Source organism: Papio anubis, chromosome 7 (genome assembly GCF_008728515.1).
Source record: "Papio anubis isolate 15944 chromosome 7, Panubis1.0, whole genome shotgun sequence".
Lineage (NCBI taxonomy): Eukaryota > Metazoa > Chordata > Mammalia > Primates > Cercopithecidae > Papio > Papio anubis.
In genome coordinates, this window is record NC_044982.1 from 152,090,663 (window position 1) to 152,106,442 (window position 15,780).

Consider the following 15,780-nt stretch of genomic DNA (forward strand, 5'->3'; position numbering starts at 1 on the left):
TTTTCTCCAAAGACAAGGTTACTTTTACAACAGAAGAGCAATCTGTCAGTTACAGGAATGAAGAATACTTACATTGGATCAAAGATTGAATTTCTTTTTTTTTTTTTTTCCACGTAGCAGATCTTGTTTTTATAAGGTTTATTTATTTTATGCTTTAAAACATCATAATTAGGTGGCAGTTAACCTCAGGTCCTTTTTCCTACAGGTAATGTCTCGTTGGGAAGAGTATATCAGCAAAGTGAAAAATAAAGGTAGTACATTGCCAGATGTTACAGAAGTCTCCACTTTCTTCCCTTTCCATGAATACTTTGCAAATGCTCCTCAACCTATTTTTAAAGGAAGATCTTACGAAGAAGACATGGAAATTGCCGAAGGATGTTTCAGGCATATTAAGAAAATCTTTACTCAGCTTGAGGTAAGGATTCTCTAGTTCTTTGAACTTTAATGGTTTTTAATTTTTTTTTTTTTAAGTAAATGTGAAATATTCAAAACTTTTTTTTTTTTTTTTTTGAGACGGAATCTTGCCCTGTTGCCCAGGCTAGAGTGCAGTGGCACGAGCTTGACTCACTGCAACCTCCATCTTCCAGGTTAGGGGTGATTCTTCTGCCTCAGCCTCCCGAGCAGCTGGGATTACAGGTGTACACCACCTTGCCCAGCTAATTTTTGTGTTTTTAGTAGAGACAGAGTTTCATCATGTTGGCCAGTCTGGTCTTGAACTCCTGACCTCAAGTTACCTGCTTGCCTCTGCCTCCCAAAGTGCTGGGATTACAGGTGTGAGCCACCACACCCGGCCTGAAATATTCAAATCTTAGAAATTAGATTGTTAATTTTAAGTAAGATATAAATTGGATCTTTATTCTGGCTTTCCTGATGTAAAGGTCTTAGTATTTTTGAGAAAAGAATGCTTCCATCAAGAAATTCAATAATGCTTCTTTGAATTGGAATTTGAGACTGCCATGTGGCCATTCTAAGTCCTGTATGCCTCTTGATCAGTAAAATGGTGGGGTTGCTGTAGTAACCAGGATGATTGATTCGGATTATTAAAGTGAAATGAGTCATAGCTACACAATGGGAACAGAGAGTATATCTGGAACCCAGCACCCCCTGGATATGTCTCCTAGTTTTTGCCACATCACTGCAGAATCATCATTGCAAAAATAGATAGCAAACATCATTGAAAAACTACAGCGGTCCTATAAAGGGATCACATTCAGGCTCAGATTCCTCAGTAAGAAAATTTAGGATTAAATTTTCAGGTAGAAAGGTAGAAAAATCAGGGACATTGTTTCTTGTCTTTGTGTCTTTTAGATGTGATTATATACCCACTTCCTAGAACTGTATCAGACACGTAGTATACGTTCAGTAAATATTGAAATGTATATGGTTAGGTGGCTGGATGGTAAGTACAGAATAATAAATGTATTATGTTTATGGTTAGATAAACACAAAGTGAAAGGATAAAAACATACTCAATTCATAATAATAGCTGCCTTGGGAGGGAGTAGGCAGAAGGTTATACAGGGTACCTCACCTACATTTGTAATATTTTAATTATTTAAAAAACAAAACAAATGTTAAAAAAAAAGTTTGAAAGAAGTATTGGTAAGGCTCAGATTTTATGAAACTTGACATTGGGTACTCTGGTTTGACTTGTTTGCCCTTCATATCCATCTATTGTCCATACCCTTTTCTGCTCTGTTGGGGATCCTCTGCCATGGTTGATGTTCTGACTTACCCTTGCAGGTTTAATTTCCCAGCTTCCTATGTCAGCTGACTTCTTGCTTAGTATAGCCAGTGAGAGAGTGCCAAGGTATTTCTTCATCATTTCCCTCTACCTTGGGTTCCACGTCTTTCATGACTCCAGTTTTTCCTGGAAAAACTTGGGGTTCCAGCTTTTTTGTGTGACTACAGTCCCTGGGCTCTGATAATACCACTTCCTACCTTTATTCTTTCTAGTCTAGGGATAATGGTGACTGTTGCTGTCTGTAATTTCTAAGTTACATTACCTTTATAGTTCCTCTATCACTTGTATAACCAGTTTCTTGCTAAAGTTTCCTTTGATATGAGTACTTGAAATCGTTTCTGTTTTCCTGAAGGGACGTTGAGTGATACAGGTACAAGGATCATTGAATTTTATTCAGTATTCTTGTTTATGTTGTACATATTTTACCTTACATACAAAAAAGTTTGAATTATAACTTTTATTTCAGCTACTATTTGAACTCAATTAGTACCCAAATCATAATGAACAGAATTATAATTCATTAGGCTTAGTTTATAATATATGTATGTTAATTTCTCAGGAATTAAGTCTGATTGGATTGTATAGTTATGTGCAAAACTCCATTTTCCTAAAATTATCTTTCATTGCTCCTCATTTCCATAGGAATTCAGAGCCTCTGAATTGCTTCGAAGTGGACTGGACAGATCTAAATACCTTCTAGTGAAAGAAGCCAAAATTATTGCTATGACCTGTACTCATGCTGCCTTAAAACGACATGACTTGGTCAAGTTAGGTTTCAAGGTAAAGACTTATGTTATATATTTTTTTTAAAGATTATCAGAGATTGGCTCACTTCTTATCGAAGTTCGTATTTATAATTACCTTAAAATGTTTCTTTTACAAGTGAATGATATTATCCCATGTTTACATGATTAGTGAACTCTGAATCTAATTTTTCTAAGTCTAGTTATTAGTAATTTGTCCATTAGGTAACATATTAACGATATGGTTGTCTGACCAAATTCTCATACTCATTAAGGTTTTATTTTTACTGAGTATCACTTATTTAAAAATCTCCAAATAAAGCTTATGAAAAAAAACCTAAAATTCACCTAATTACAAAAATAGTAATAATAAAAATATCTCCAAACAGAAATAAAAGCTATAAAAAGAACATTTCAAAATGGTTTTCAGGCAGGTGTGGTGGCTCACGCCTGTAATCCCAGCACTTTGGGAGGCCAAGGTAGGCAGATCACTTGAGGTCAGGAGTTTGAGACCAGCCTGGCCAGAATGGTGAAACCCTGTCTCTATTAAAAATAGAAAAATTTAGCCGAGCATGGTGGTATGTGCCTGTAATCCTCGGGAGGCTGAGGCAAGAGAATCGCTTGAACCCAGGACGCAGAGGTTGCAGTGAGCCGAGATTGTGCCCCTGCACTCCAGCCTGGATGACAGAGTGAGAATCCATCTCAAAACAAAAACAAACAAACAAAAACCAAAGTGGTTTTCATCTATTAAACATCTGTATGCTTAGATTATTCACATGTTAAACATACAACCATTCCAGTTATTTGTGTACTTAGCAAATGAAAAGCCTTTCATATGAGGATATGGAATACTCTTATTTAGACTGCAAAATAAGATATTAATTAAAAACAGGAGGAGGACATGATAGCCTGTTAATCTGTGACTCATTTGAAGTAGAATGTAATGATTGAGCAGTAAATTTGAATTTGCAAATTTTTTGACTTTGCTAGTGATGCTGATCAGAACTTAGATTTTAATACAGTCATTTAACTTTCCTGCAACTGGTTTATCTGTTGTTTAAAACAGAGTTCCGTATATGAGCTTGAATTAAAAATTAGTAATTCATTTGCTGATTAAAGTAACTGACAATTTTTAAATGTTGTGAGCTCACTGAAAGATAAATAAATTCAAGGTGATGAAATTGTTATCTTGGACGCAAGGTTCCTCAGCTGCAAGGTGGGACAAATACAACAATTTATTAAAAAGTAGTGTGAACATACCCTAGTGATGTGAACTTACCCTTTTGCAAATTATTAGTGAGAATTTTTAACCTGAATATTTTGTTCTTGGAGCTGATATATAACATATACTTTGATATTAAATCATAGCTTAATAACAAGGGAAAATAATGCAACCATAATTAACATTTTTTTGCTTTCATGGAGCTTTTGCATGTGTTCTAAAAAAGTACTACTTATCAAATTTTCAGTAGTCATTTTCTACATTTAAATCATGCTACACGTCAAAGGATAGTTAGCATGAGTGCTAATAGGTTTTCTATATTTTTGATTTCAAAGTTTTATTTTTATCACACTTAAGAGTTTTAAAAACCTTGTAGGTCTGCTTAACAAAAAAAGGCAGTCCTCCAATCCACTCATCCGTCCCATTTTTCCATTCCTTCAACTCTGTATTTTCTCCTTTTCATCTGTATCAGTCAAGAACGGTAAATTTCCATTTTAGGCATTGTCTTTTGATTCTGTGCTGACCCAAAGGACAAATAGATACACATTCATGCGCGTGTGCATGTACCTTTCCTTCCTTAATGCTTCTGATATAGTTATGTCATAACTTTGGTTTGCTCACTTTTGGGTGTTTACATCATTATTAACACATGAACACTTTCACATCCAAGCAGGGGAATATACCATGATTAGTTTTCCTTTCATGCATATTTTTTTTCTTTCTGGAATTAATTATTTTTATCTTTTTTGTTTGTTTAGTTTTCTGTTTTTACCACCAGTTCAACCCAAAACTGTGTTGAGTTTTTAAATATTTTCTTAGTACATTTAGACACATCACATACATGTTTTTGGAGATCTCTCGCCTAGATACTCCTGACCTATTTCAGTTCACATTGCATCCATTCTAAGCCTTTGCCTTTCTCATATGTCAGATTCTGTTTTGGGCATTCTGTGTCTTCCTCTTCTGTCTTTTAGTAGAATACATCCTCCAGTATCTTTCATGTGAAATAATACATAGGAGGCCATATTTTTAAGACTTTCCATGTCCGAAAACTGTTTTAAATCTACTCTCACATTTAATTATTATGGCTAGATATAGATTTCTAGATTGGAAATACTTTTCCTTCAGAATTTTGAAGAATTGTTCCATTTTCTCTGTCTTCCAGTGTAGCTGTTCAGAAGCCCAAAGCCATGATTTTAAATGTATTTTGTTTCACATTTTTGTTCTGTCAGGAAGCCCTACAATATTTTCTTTGTCCTAGAGTTCTGAAATTTCAGTGGTATGTCTTAGGGATACAAAGGGAGAAGAAGGACTCTTACTTTCCTGGATCCCTGGGTTGTGGGAGATGGATGGAGAAAGAGAGCCAGACTTCTCCACATTCTGTTATGTACACAGACTTTTGACATAATTCCAACTTTCTGTATGGCGCTCATTTCTGATCCTACCCTCTTAACTCTGCCTGCTTTCTCCAAGTTCCAAGATCCTCTCCAGACACTAAATCGGTCCTCTATTGGGGGTGAGAGAGGAGGGACATTTGGTTCCTTGAAGTGGGGAAGTCTGATTGCCTCTTTAAACCATTCCTATTGTTACCAAGCAAAAGGGGCTTGCTGATCGGTGCACTAGAAGCCAATACTCTAACACCAGGTTTTTGAGGGGAAAAAAAGCTTCGTATTGCAAGTTGACTCATGAGAAGAACATAGTCAAGCTCAAATCTATGTCCCCATACTGACTTTAAGGCAGTAATTTTATTAGAAAACGTATATGGGGTGGATTCTGGGATTAGTAAGTGATTGGTGGAAGGAAGGAAAGCATGCACAGTTTTCTCTTCATGCTACCTCTTGGATTGCTGTGTAGGTTCTGGAGGAGTTAATATGAAACATGGTAGCAATTTGGGTTGTGATGTAAGCAAGCTCATTCTGTGCTAACTCTAGTTGGCTTTATTGGTTCCAGCCAGTTTCAGCCAGTTTTATTATCTTAGAAGCAAAGGAAGTTTCAGCTTTGCAGCAAGGTGTTTCTTTTCTTATCCTGTGAACTCAGGAATTTCTCTTAGTTGCTGGTTTCTTTAACTCTTTGGGATACAATTTCACTAAATGATGTCAAGTATTATTTTAGGGGGTTTCCAGAGATAGTGGTGATCATTAAGTGTTCAGTTCATCACCTTGTAACAGAAGTCTATCACTTGTTTCAATTTGTATTTTGTTGAAGCCTTTTTTTTTTTTTTTTGAGAGGGAGCCTTGCTCTGTTGCCCAGGCTAGAGTGCAATGGAGTAATCTCGGCTCACTGCAAGCTCCACCTCCCGAATTCAAGCGATTCTTCTGCCTCAGCCTCCCAAGTAGCTGGGATTACAGGCGCCCGCCACCAGGCCCAGCCAATTTTTGTATTTTTAGTAGAGACAGGGTTTTACCATGTTGGCCAGGCTGATTTCAAACTCCTGACCTCAAGTGATCCACCTGCCTCGGCCTCCCAAAATGCTGGGATTACAGGCGTGAGCCAGCATGCCCAGCCCCAATTTTTTTCAAACATGAAGTTAAATATTAGTTCTAATTTGCTTGTCTGTTTTCAGGGATTGTTGATTCAATGTTGATCATCTTAAACCCATTTTGAGTTCTAGAAATTGTAGAAGGAAATTTATCAGAATGATAACAAAAACAAACAATGATAGTAACCATCATTTGTTGAGCATCAGCTATATACCAAGTTCTGTGTTTACAGTGCACGAAGTTCTATGCTTACAATGATTTATTTCTCTTCTTCACAACTAGATCTTTATATGAGCTCTCTTCTTTTTTTTTTTTTTTTTTTTTTGAGACAGAGTCTCATTCTTTTGCCCAGGCTGGAGTGCAGTGGCGTGATCTCGGCTCACTGCAACCTCTGCCTCTTGCTTTCAAGCACTTCTAGTGCCTCAGCCTCCCAAGTAGCTGAGATTACAGGCACGTGCCACCACGCTCAACCAACTTACTGTATTTTTAGTAGAGACGGGGTTTCACCATGTTGGCCAGGCTGGTCTCGAACTTCTGAGCTCAAGGGATCCACCTGCCTCGGCCTCCCAGAGTTCTGGGATTACATCTGTGAGCCATTCCACCCAACCAAGATATCTCCATTTTATGGTTGAGAAAGGGTGACTCAAGAGAGAGATTACCTTAGAGTCACAGGTAATCAGTTACAGAGCTAGTATTAAAAGGTGGTTTTCTAAGAATTTAAAGTCTGTTATGCCCTTACTCTTACACCACCCTGACCCTATCCTAGCAGCTATAATCCACTAAAGAACCGTAGAACTGTGGTAACGGTGGCTGTAGAATTTAGGAATCCTTTGAAAGGTCACGAAGACCAGCTCCTAGCCTGGTCCCTGGCCTGGAGCATCAGGTGCCAACCCAACATGTAATATGTTAGTAGAGATTAGTAAGAGTTTATTTTTTTTATTTTATTTTATTTTTTTTTGAGACGGAGTCTCGCGCTGTGTCACCCAGGCTGGAGTGCAGTGGCGCGATCTCGGCTCACTGCAAGCTCCGCCTCCCAGGTTCAGGCCATTCTCCTGCCTCAGCCTCCGAGTAGCTGGGACTACAGGCGCCCGCCACCACGCCCGGCTAGTTTTTTGTATTTTTAGTAGAGACGGGGTTTCACCATGTTAGCCAGGATGGTCTCGATCTCCTGACCTCGTGATCCGCCCACCTCGGCCTCCCAAAGTGCTGGGATTACAGGCTTGAGCCACCGCGCCCGGCAGTAAGAGTTTAATGAATGATCTGACTAATAAATACATGGAACAAGTAACTAAAGTGGTGATAATTTTGCTTTGGAATTAAAATCTACCTTTTAAAAAGCAAAATCTATAAATATTTTTTATAAGTAAGATTGCATTGTATTTTCAGAATTGATTTTCAGAAAGCAGTCTTTTTAAGCTATCTCCTTTTGAGTTGCCCCCACTCTGTTTTGCATATTATACCTGTTATCCTGAGAGTCTACACAGGGACTTCTTAGACAATGTGGGTGTTTGAATTCCTCCTTCTGTTCAGCTCCCACAAAAATGACCTAATCATTTTAAGAGGGAAATCTGGCATTATTATAGAGCTAGAGAAAAGACCATCCACATGCCTACACCTTCGAGTAGTTTCAATAACAGTCCAGAATTGAACCATAACTTTAAAACAGGAGAATTAAACATTCAGAGTAAATATGCTCTCCCCATCTCCCACCTCTCTGGAAAATAAAATAATGGGAGCAATCTTTAAAAACAAAGCAACAGAACTCTAATGTATACTTAGATTCAAGAAGAAGGTATTGTACTAAAACAAGAAGATGTCATACTAAGTAGCGATCAGAATTAGAAGTGAAGAGGAAAGATGAAACATGTTGAGAATAGATCTAAATGAGAATTGGACAGATACAAGAGTAGTAATTGTCAAAGAAAGAATGAAATTTTCTCATGTTTGAGAAAGACTTGATTTTTCATTCTTTTACAGATGTGTAATACCTAACATTACTGGGAACTGAGCTAGGGAAAAGATACAGACATTAAACAAGTAAATATACAGATAGAATTATGAATGTGAAGATCTGAAAGACAAAAGAACAGTACTTTGGTACTTTGAGATCAGTTTTAGATTCGGAGGTCAGAGAAGGCCTAGATAAAGTGGCTTCTAAGCTGATATTTTAAGGATGAGAAAGAACCAACTAGACTAAAAGTGAAGAGAATAGCATGTGCAAAGGGCCTGAGGCGGGAAAGGTTTTGGCCATTTCAGACAAACTGAAATAGGCCATTGTGGTTGAAGCTTAGGGAGTAAGGAGAAAGATAAAGTACAAAAGGAAGTCAGGGACTAGATTGAATATCAGTTCTTGGTAAATAACATCCTTGCTGGCAATGTTAAGAGATTTTTTTTCCCTAAAACAGTAGTGTGAAGGATTTGAAATAAGGAGTTGTGGAAGTGCCTTGGAGGAGTCAAGACAGGAAGAGGAGGAACTAGTAAGGAGTTTGCTATCTGTAGTCATAGTGGTAGCTTGGATTTTTAGAGTGGTAGTGCTGGTAGAAATAAAGAAAAATGAATAGACTCAAGAGTTTCAAAGGTAAAATTGACATGCTGTGGTGATGGATTAAATGCCCAAGGGTGGGACTGAAGTGGATTGTTGTGATGGGTAGGATTCATATAGGAAAAAAATTATCCCAAAATACTCCCTAGAGGAAGAGTACCAAGGGGAGCGACCTCATATGTAATTATAAATTGATTCTTTCTGATGTAGAAATAAATAACTTAATTGAAAAGAACCAAATTGGCATTGCAATTCAAGAAATGATATACAAGATCTCTTCAATGTAAAGTTGTGTATTTAGGGGGCTTTCCTGAAGTCAAATACTTGAATTGGAAATGCAGAGGCATAGTGATAAATAAGACCATGAAGTTTCTGTTTGAATAATGTGTATGTTGTTATTTTTATCTGTCTGAATAATTTGTATGTTGTTGTTTTTATCTGAAATTATTTGGGGGTTTTTGGATGATTATGTTTATTATGGTAGTTGTTTGGCTTTTAAGCTGTTTTTATGACAGGCTTTCCTCTTTCTTTCTCAGTATGACAACATTTTGATGGAGGAGGCTGCTCAGATTCTGGAGATAGAGACTTTTATCCCTCTTCTTCTACAGGTAAGAAGTATAAGATCTGAAGCAAAGAAAATAGAGTTCTAAGAATGCTGAGGACAGCATCAGAAAGCTGTACAGTTTGGGTGTGCTAATTGCCATAGTTCTGTATTTTCCTTAACTTCATTATGTTTGGTATTCTATTTTAAGCCTGTAAACTTTCTTTTTTCTTTTCTTTTTTTTTTTTTTTTTTTTTTTTTTGAGACGGAGTCTTGCTCTGTCGCCCAGGCTGGAGTGCAGTGGCACAATCTCCGCTCACTGCAAGCTCCGCCTCCTGGGTTCACGCCATTCTTCTGCCTCAGCCTCCTGAGTAGCTGGGACTATAGGCGCTCGCCAACACGCCTGGCTAATTTTTTGTATTCTTTAGTAGAGACGGGGTTTCACTATGTCAGCCAGGATGGTCTCGATCTCCTGACCTCGTGATCCACCCACCTCGGCCTCCCAAAGTGCTGGGATTACAGGCGTGAGCCACCGCGCCCGGCCCTGTAAACTTTCTTGAATCTATTCACTCTCTATTTATTTAGTAGTTGTTTTGCTTCCATAAGTACTATTTAAAAATTCATAGTTTATTTCTGTAATTTTGAAAAGATTTAGTAATTTTAATCAAGAAAATTACATTGTTGTGCAGGTTAGTGGGAAGATGAGCTGTTTCTTCATTTCTTTTGTTACAGTTGTTTGTAGAATTATTTTTTCATATTCACTGAATGCATTGTTTTTCTTTATGCCTAAGTTTTTGAGCTAAATTGTGCTATTTAAGAATGTTTTTTACTGTACAATATTCTTTACTATTGAAGCATTAAAAACAAAATGTGGAATTCCCAACTTAAGAATAGAGACCACTCTAATATGCAGATAAATTGAGTTCCAAAAGTTGTTTTTATAAGTGAAGCCACTTGGAAGTTGGAATGTATTCTATCAGGATATGTTTCAAGGAACTAGGAGACACATAGAGTAGGAAATTGAAGTAGTAGTGTAGATAATTAAAGGAAGTAGTTTTTACTGCTTTGGTGGGTTCAGAATTGGTCCTCAGCTAATTGTGAAACATGTTTATTTCACATCTTTCCATTTCTCTTCTTGGGCTTCTATTTCCTTCTGTGTACTCGTTACCTAATGCTGACCTAATCCTTCCAGACCTCTTTGGATTACCCTGCCTATTAAAGTAGGGTAATTCCATGCTTGCCTTCTAAATACCTCCATTCTCCCTCACCCACTGTCATCCAAGGCAATAATGTCCATAATTAGTTCACAAATTGTTCTATAAATTTGCCAGACTCCTCCTTGTGGAGCTGGTAAAGATTGGTAATTTTGTAAGATAAGGAAGTCGTTTGATGAAGAGTGAGTCCCTTGGGTAATAAATTGGAGACTAGAGGATAATAGAGTATTTTGCCATTTCCTTACTTTTCATTTCTAGAATCCTCAGGATGGATTTAGCCGACTAAAACGATGGATTATGATTGGCGATCATCACCAGTTACCTCCAGTTATTAAGAACATGGCCTTTCAAAAGTACTCAAACATGGAGCAGTCTCTCTTCACTCGCTTTGTTCGCGTTGGAGTTCCAACTGTGGACCTTGATGCTCAAGGGAGAGCCAGAGCAAGGTAAAGGAGACAGGAAAAAAAAAATCATTCCCATTTTAAGGACATTTGTTCCATGATCCAAGTATTTGTGAATAGCTTTTGTGTAGACTGTTAGCATTCCTGGCTATCCAGGAACTTGGCTACCTGTAAATCCAAAAGCACTTTTGTCGACTACTGCAAGAGATATGAATGGACCAAATAATTTATTTCCTTCATTTCGTTCGTTAAGATTAATTTCAGTAACGTATAATCTAAGGGCTTCTTTTTGTTGTCCCTTCTCCTTCATGCCCCAAAAGGTATACAGTTAATGTAATTTTGAAATCTTAAAAAAAAAAAAAAGTGAACAAGAGGAGAACACACCAATTCTTACTTCATAAAGGATGCAAGCCCCATCTCATAGTTACCTCCAAATGTCCTCAATTTTTAGTCTGCCTTGACTTTTTAATTTAAGGGATAAAGATAGCATTGATTTCAGAGAGTGTGATAGAACTCTTATTTTTGTAGTACCTTCAGTCTTCTGACCCTTGGTTACGTGAAGTAGGGAAGCTAAGGTTGAAAGAGCATTATTGCTTAAAAGATGAGCAAAAATGGCTAACATGAAAATTTGAAAGAAGTACAGAAACAGAGAAACCTCCTTAGGTATATTAAAAGGGATTTTACACTGCTAATATTTTCTGTTTGTGGGGGGATTTGTCTTTGGAAAGCTTGTGCAACCTCTACAACTGGCGATACAAGAATCTAGGAAACTTACCCCATGTGCAGCTTTTGCCAGAGTTTAGTACAGCAAATGCTGGCTTACTGTATGACTTCCAGCTCATTAATGTTGAAGATTTTCAAGGAGTGGGAGAATCTGAACCTAATCCTTACTTCTATCAGGTAAGAAAAAATAGGAAGCTTTTAAGTTTATTTTGCATTTGCTGGCCGACATATGCCTAAATCAGTGACACTTAACCATTTGGCCATTGAGAAAAGGAAAGTTGGAACCCCACCTTACACACAGCATACGAAAAATCAATTTCAGATTAAAAATACATGCACTAAGAAGACTATAAACAAACTAGAAACTACTAGAAGAAAATATTGATGAATATATAGTGTTACAGTGAGGAAGGTCTTCCTAAGCTTGTTACAAAAGCAGAAATCAAAGAAAAATACTGATTGGAGAAAAAATTTATTTTCAATATTTAAAATTTGTTTCAATATTTAATGAACAATAAGTTGAATTCTGAATATATTTATAGAACTCAAATTACTTAAAAAAATCAAGACTAATAGAAAATATGGTATGCAATTCATATTTTATAACAAGTGTAAATCACTGAATCACATTTTCACCTCTTTAACAATGCTCAGGGTTGGGGTAGGTTTGGGGAAACTTTATTCTCATACAATGCTAGTAGGAAAATAATTTGGTGGACAGATTGTTAACATATATTAAAAACAATGTTCTCACTTCTAGGAATTTATCCGCAAAAATAATTGGGCAAGTTTGCAAAGACTTGTATGCGTAATGCTCATCACTGCAAATTATTTTGGAAATGAGAAACAACCTAAATATCTGTCAGTAGGGATTAATTGCATTATTACATTCCATATAAAAGAAATACTAGATAGCCACTAAGAATGATAACATTGTGTTTACTAACAGGAAGAATGTTTATGCTATATTAAGTGGAAAAAAATTGCAAAGTGTATCTATAGTCATCTCATTTTAAAAAGGAGCAGCAATATATACATATAGAAATATGTGCAGATAATCTATACAAAATGACCTGGCAGCATATACATCAAAATATAGTCTTTGGTTGATAGCATTTGGGGTTATTTTAAATTTTTCTTTTCTCTCTCTCCCTTTACAGCAAAATATCCAATATAAGTTGTTATATAAATTAGAGATCTTGAGTTATTCATGAAAAAGCATCATAGATCATCAGCTTAAATGTGTATGTGTAGATGTAACTCATGCAGATCTTATTTTCCCTCCAAGTATTTGGTTATATTAAATCAAGTTACTCTATTTGTGTACTTACTGCCTGAGAACAGATGTGACCTTTTAAATGATAACTTTAAAAATATTAGAACCTAATTCAAATCAGTGATGTTTCCTAATAGCCACCTTAGAAATTAATTAAGTATTCTGTCAGTAATCAACTGATGTTTTCATTACATTAACAGTTTTTGGAATTTCTCCTTTGAGTCAGTTTCATTGCTTGAGTCATACTGTACTATGGATTGAAGCATTTTTATGCAGATTGGTTACCTGTTTTTCTTTTTCATTAAGCCTAACTCTAGATGAGTTTTTAGCGAGTCAAGAAATAAATGTATTTTCAGATGATGATTTGCCACTATTAAATATATTTCTGAAGAGTTGAAAACACTATCCCCCAAAATAAGAATATTATGCATTTAAGTGATAACATTCGAAGAATTAGTGTCTGAGAGGGAAAGACTAGGTGGATAAATGAATAAAAGTCACTAATTGGAAGGGGACTTGACTCATTTGGAGCGAGTTCTAAAATGTTTGGTCACAATACAGTTCGTGTTGTTTTATTGTTAATGCTTCATGTCTAACCTTTGGGCAAAGTACCAAATTGGGAAATGTTAAAGAACAAGAAAACTTAAATGCTTGTAACTCAAGCTGTGTGTTACAAAGAACCAGAATATGAATGATATTTCTAGAAGTCTTACAGTAATCTTTGTTTCCTTTGCATGAAATCCAGCTTCCTTTTTTTTTTTTTTTTAAATATTGTGTTTATATTCTTATTTTACTTTCTTCTTTCATCTAGTACTTTGGATTTAGTCTCTACTAAACTGGATCAAACAGCTTTGTGTGTGATTCCTCACCTTTAGGTTGAATAAGCCTTAGTTTTAAGCTCCTTACTAGTCTGTAATTTAACCGTAAACCAGACTGACCAATTTGAGGTCACATCCTCATCCCACCTAAAGTGATCTAGTAGAAGTGACAGCCATCATGCAGAGAACAGAAACAAAGCATACAAAAAACATTAAGAAACATGAGGAAGAAGGAAAAGCATTGTGTAAAAATTGAGTCAACTATAATACTGCTAGGTGTATATGCTGTTAAACTGGGTATTGTATTTGTATTGGCTTCTTTTTTTTTTTTTTTTGAGACGGAGTCTCGCTCTGTCGCCCAGGCTGGAGTGCAGTGGCGCAATCTCGGCTCACTGCAAGCTCCGCCTCCCGGGTTCACACCATTCTCCTGCCTCAGCCTCCCGTGTAGCTGGGACTACAGGCGCCCGCCACCGCACCCGGCTAATTTTTTGTATTTTTAGTAGAGACGGGGTTTCACCGTGTTAGCCAGGATGGTCTCGATCTCCTGACCTCATGATCCACCTTACTCGGCCTCCCAAAGTGCTGGGATTACAGGCGTGAGCCACCGTGCCCGGCCCTGTATTGGCTTCTTAGTTACTTTGTTCCTTTATAGTTTTGTGTCTGTGTGTAACTACAGTTGTGGTACACTGTATAGAATTTTTTTGTTTTTTATTTTTTACTTTTTGAGATGAGATCTCACTTTGTCACCAGGCTGGATTGCAGAGGTACAATTGCAGCTCGCAGCAACCTCTGCCTCCTGGACTCAAGCGATCCCCCCACCTCAGTCTCCAGAGTAGCTGAGACTATAGGCATGTACCACCACGCCCAGCTAATAATTGTGTTTTAGTAGAGACAGGGTTTCACCATATTGTCCAGACTGGTCTCAAACTCCTAGACTCAAGTGATCTGTCTGCCTTGGCCCCCCAAAGTGCTGGGATTACAGATGTGAGCTACCATACCTGGCCAGAATAGTATTAATCTATATTGGGATTGTTGTGGTCTTAGGAATATTAAGCCTTTAAGTTGGTAAGTTTTATTTTAGGATTGTTCCATGTATTGCAAATTAAAATTTATTTATCAGTGTTAATGTAGCATAAGATTATCCCTCAGTTTTATGAAGGGTGTTCACTTATCCAAGTTACTAAGTCTTCACTTCTTGCAGTGTGCAAAGTGAACAAATTGTGCTTATCTACGTCAGACATTTCCTCTGTAAAATTGAAACAAAAGCAAATAAATGCACAATTTGATTGTGTTTGCATTACAGAATCTTGGAGAGGCAGAATACGTAGTAGCACTTTTTATGTACATGTGTTTACTTGGTTATCCTGCTGACAAAATCAGTATTCTGACAACGTATAATGGCCAAAAGCATCTTATTCGCGACATCATCAATAGACGATGTGGAAACAATCCATTGATTGGAAGACCAAACAAGGTACTTTTATAATTATAATAAGTTCTCTTATTCATCATTTTGGCAAGATGGAAAGGTTTATATTGTTCTACTTTGTCTCTTTGCTATCTCTTTTTAAGATAGTTGAGAAAATGAAATAATGGTAACTATAAATAATTCTCTGACAACCCTATCTGGCAGTCTTGCTGGTTTGCTGTGACTTTCTATCTCAACTACTGCATAAAAGATATTTATTGATGGTAACAGAAATAAATGTTTCTGAAACTTTTTGTTCATAAAATGATATATAACAAAATTACATTATAATTTGTGTACTGTAATGAGGAGTATGTTTGTTTTGCTTTGCAGAGATATAATTTAGACTGCTTTTTATTGTGTATAAGGGGAGGTTGTCTTGGGAATAAGGGAAGATTGTAAAATGTATTCAGACCTTGGGATTTAAAAAAATATTTTTTTATATAATGAAAAATGCATAATAGCAAATAAAATGATGCTTCTTTCATTAATGAAGTGTTGAATACATTAGAAAACACATAAAGATAATACTAATGATAAAATTAGGACTTTGGTTATGAACATGGCTATGTAAAAGCTCACCTTTTTTGGAAATTATGCAAAAGTAA

At 36.5% G+C, this 15,780-nt stretch overlaps 1 protein-coding gene across 4 annotated transcripts in view; it reads left to right on the forward strand.

Moving 5' to 3' along the window:
* The window catches only part of AQR (aquarius intron-binding spliceosomal factor), a 117,152-nt gene that overhangs the window by 82,995 nt on the left and 18,377 nt on the right, over nt 1–15,780 (forward strand). For all 4 annotated transcript variants that reach the window (XM_021940400.2, XM_009209877.4, XM_021940399.2 and 1 more), the window contains 6 exons: nt 206–415; nt 2,387–2,524; nt 9,268–9,339; nt 10,745–10,932; nt 11,616–11,787; nt 15,008–15,178. In XM_021940400.2, coding sequence (XP_021796092.1) covers nt 206–415; nt 2,387–2,524; nt 9,268–9,339; nt 10,745–10,932; nt 11,616–11,787; nt 15,008–15,178 — 951 coding nt within the window. The remainder of the gene's footprint in view (nt 1–205; nt 416–2,386; nt 2,525–9,267; nt 9,340–10,744; nt 10,933–11,615; nt 11,788–15,007; nt 15,179–15,780) is intronic.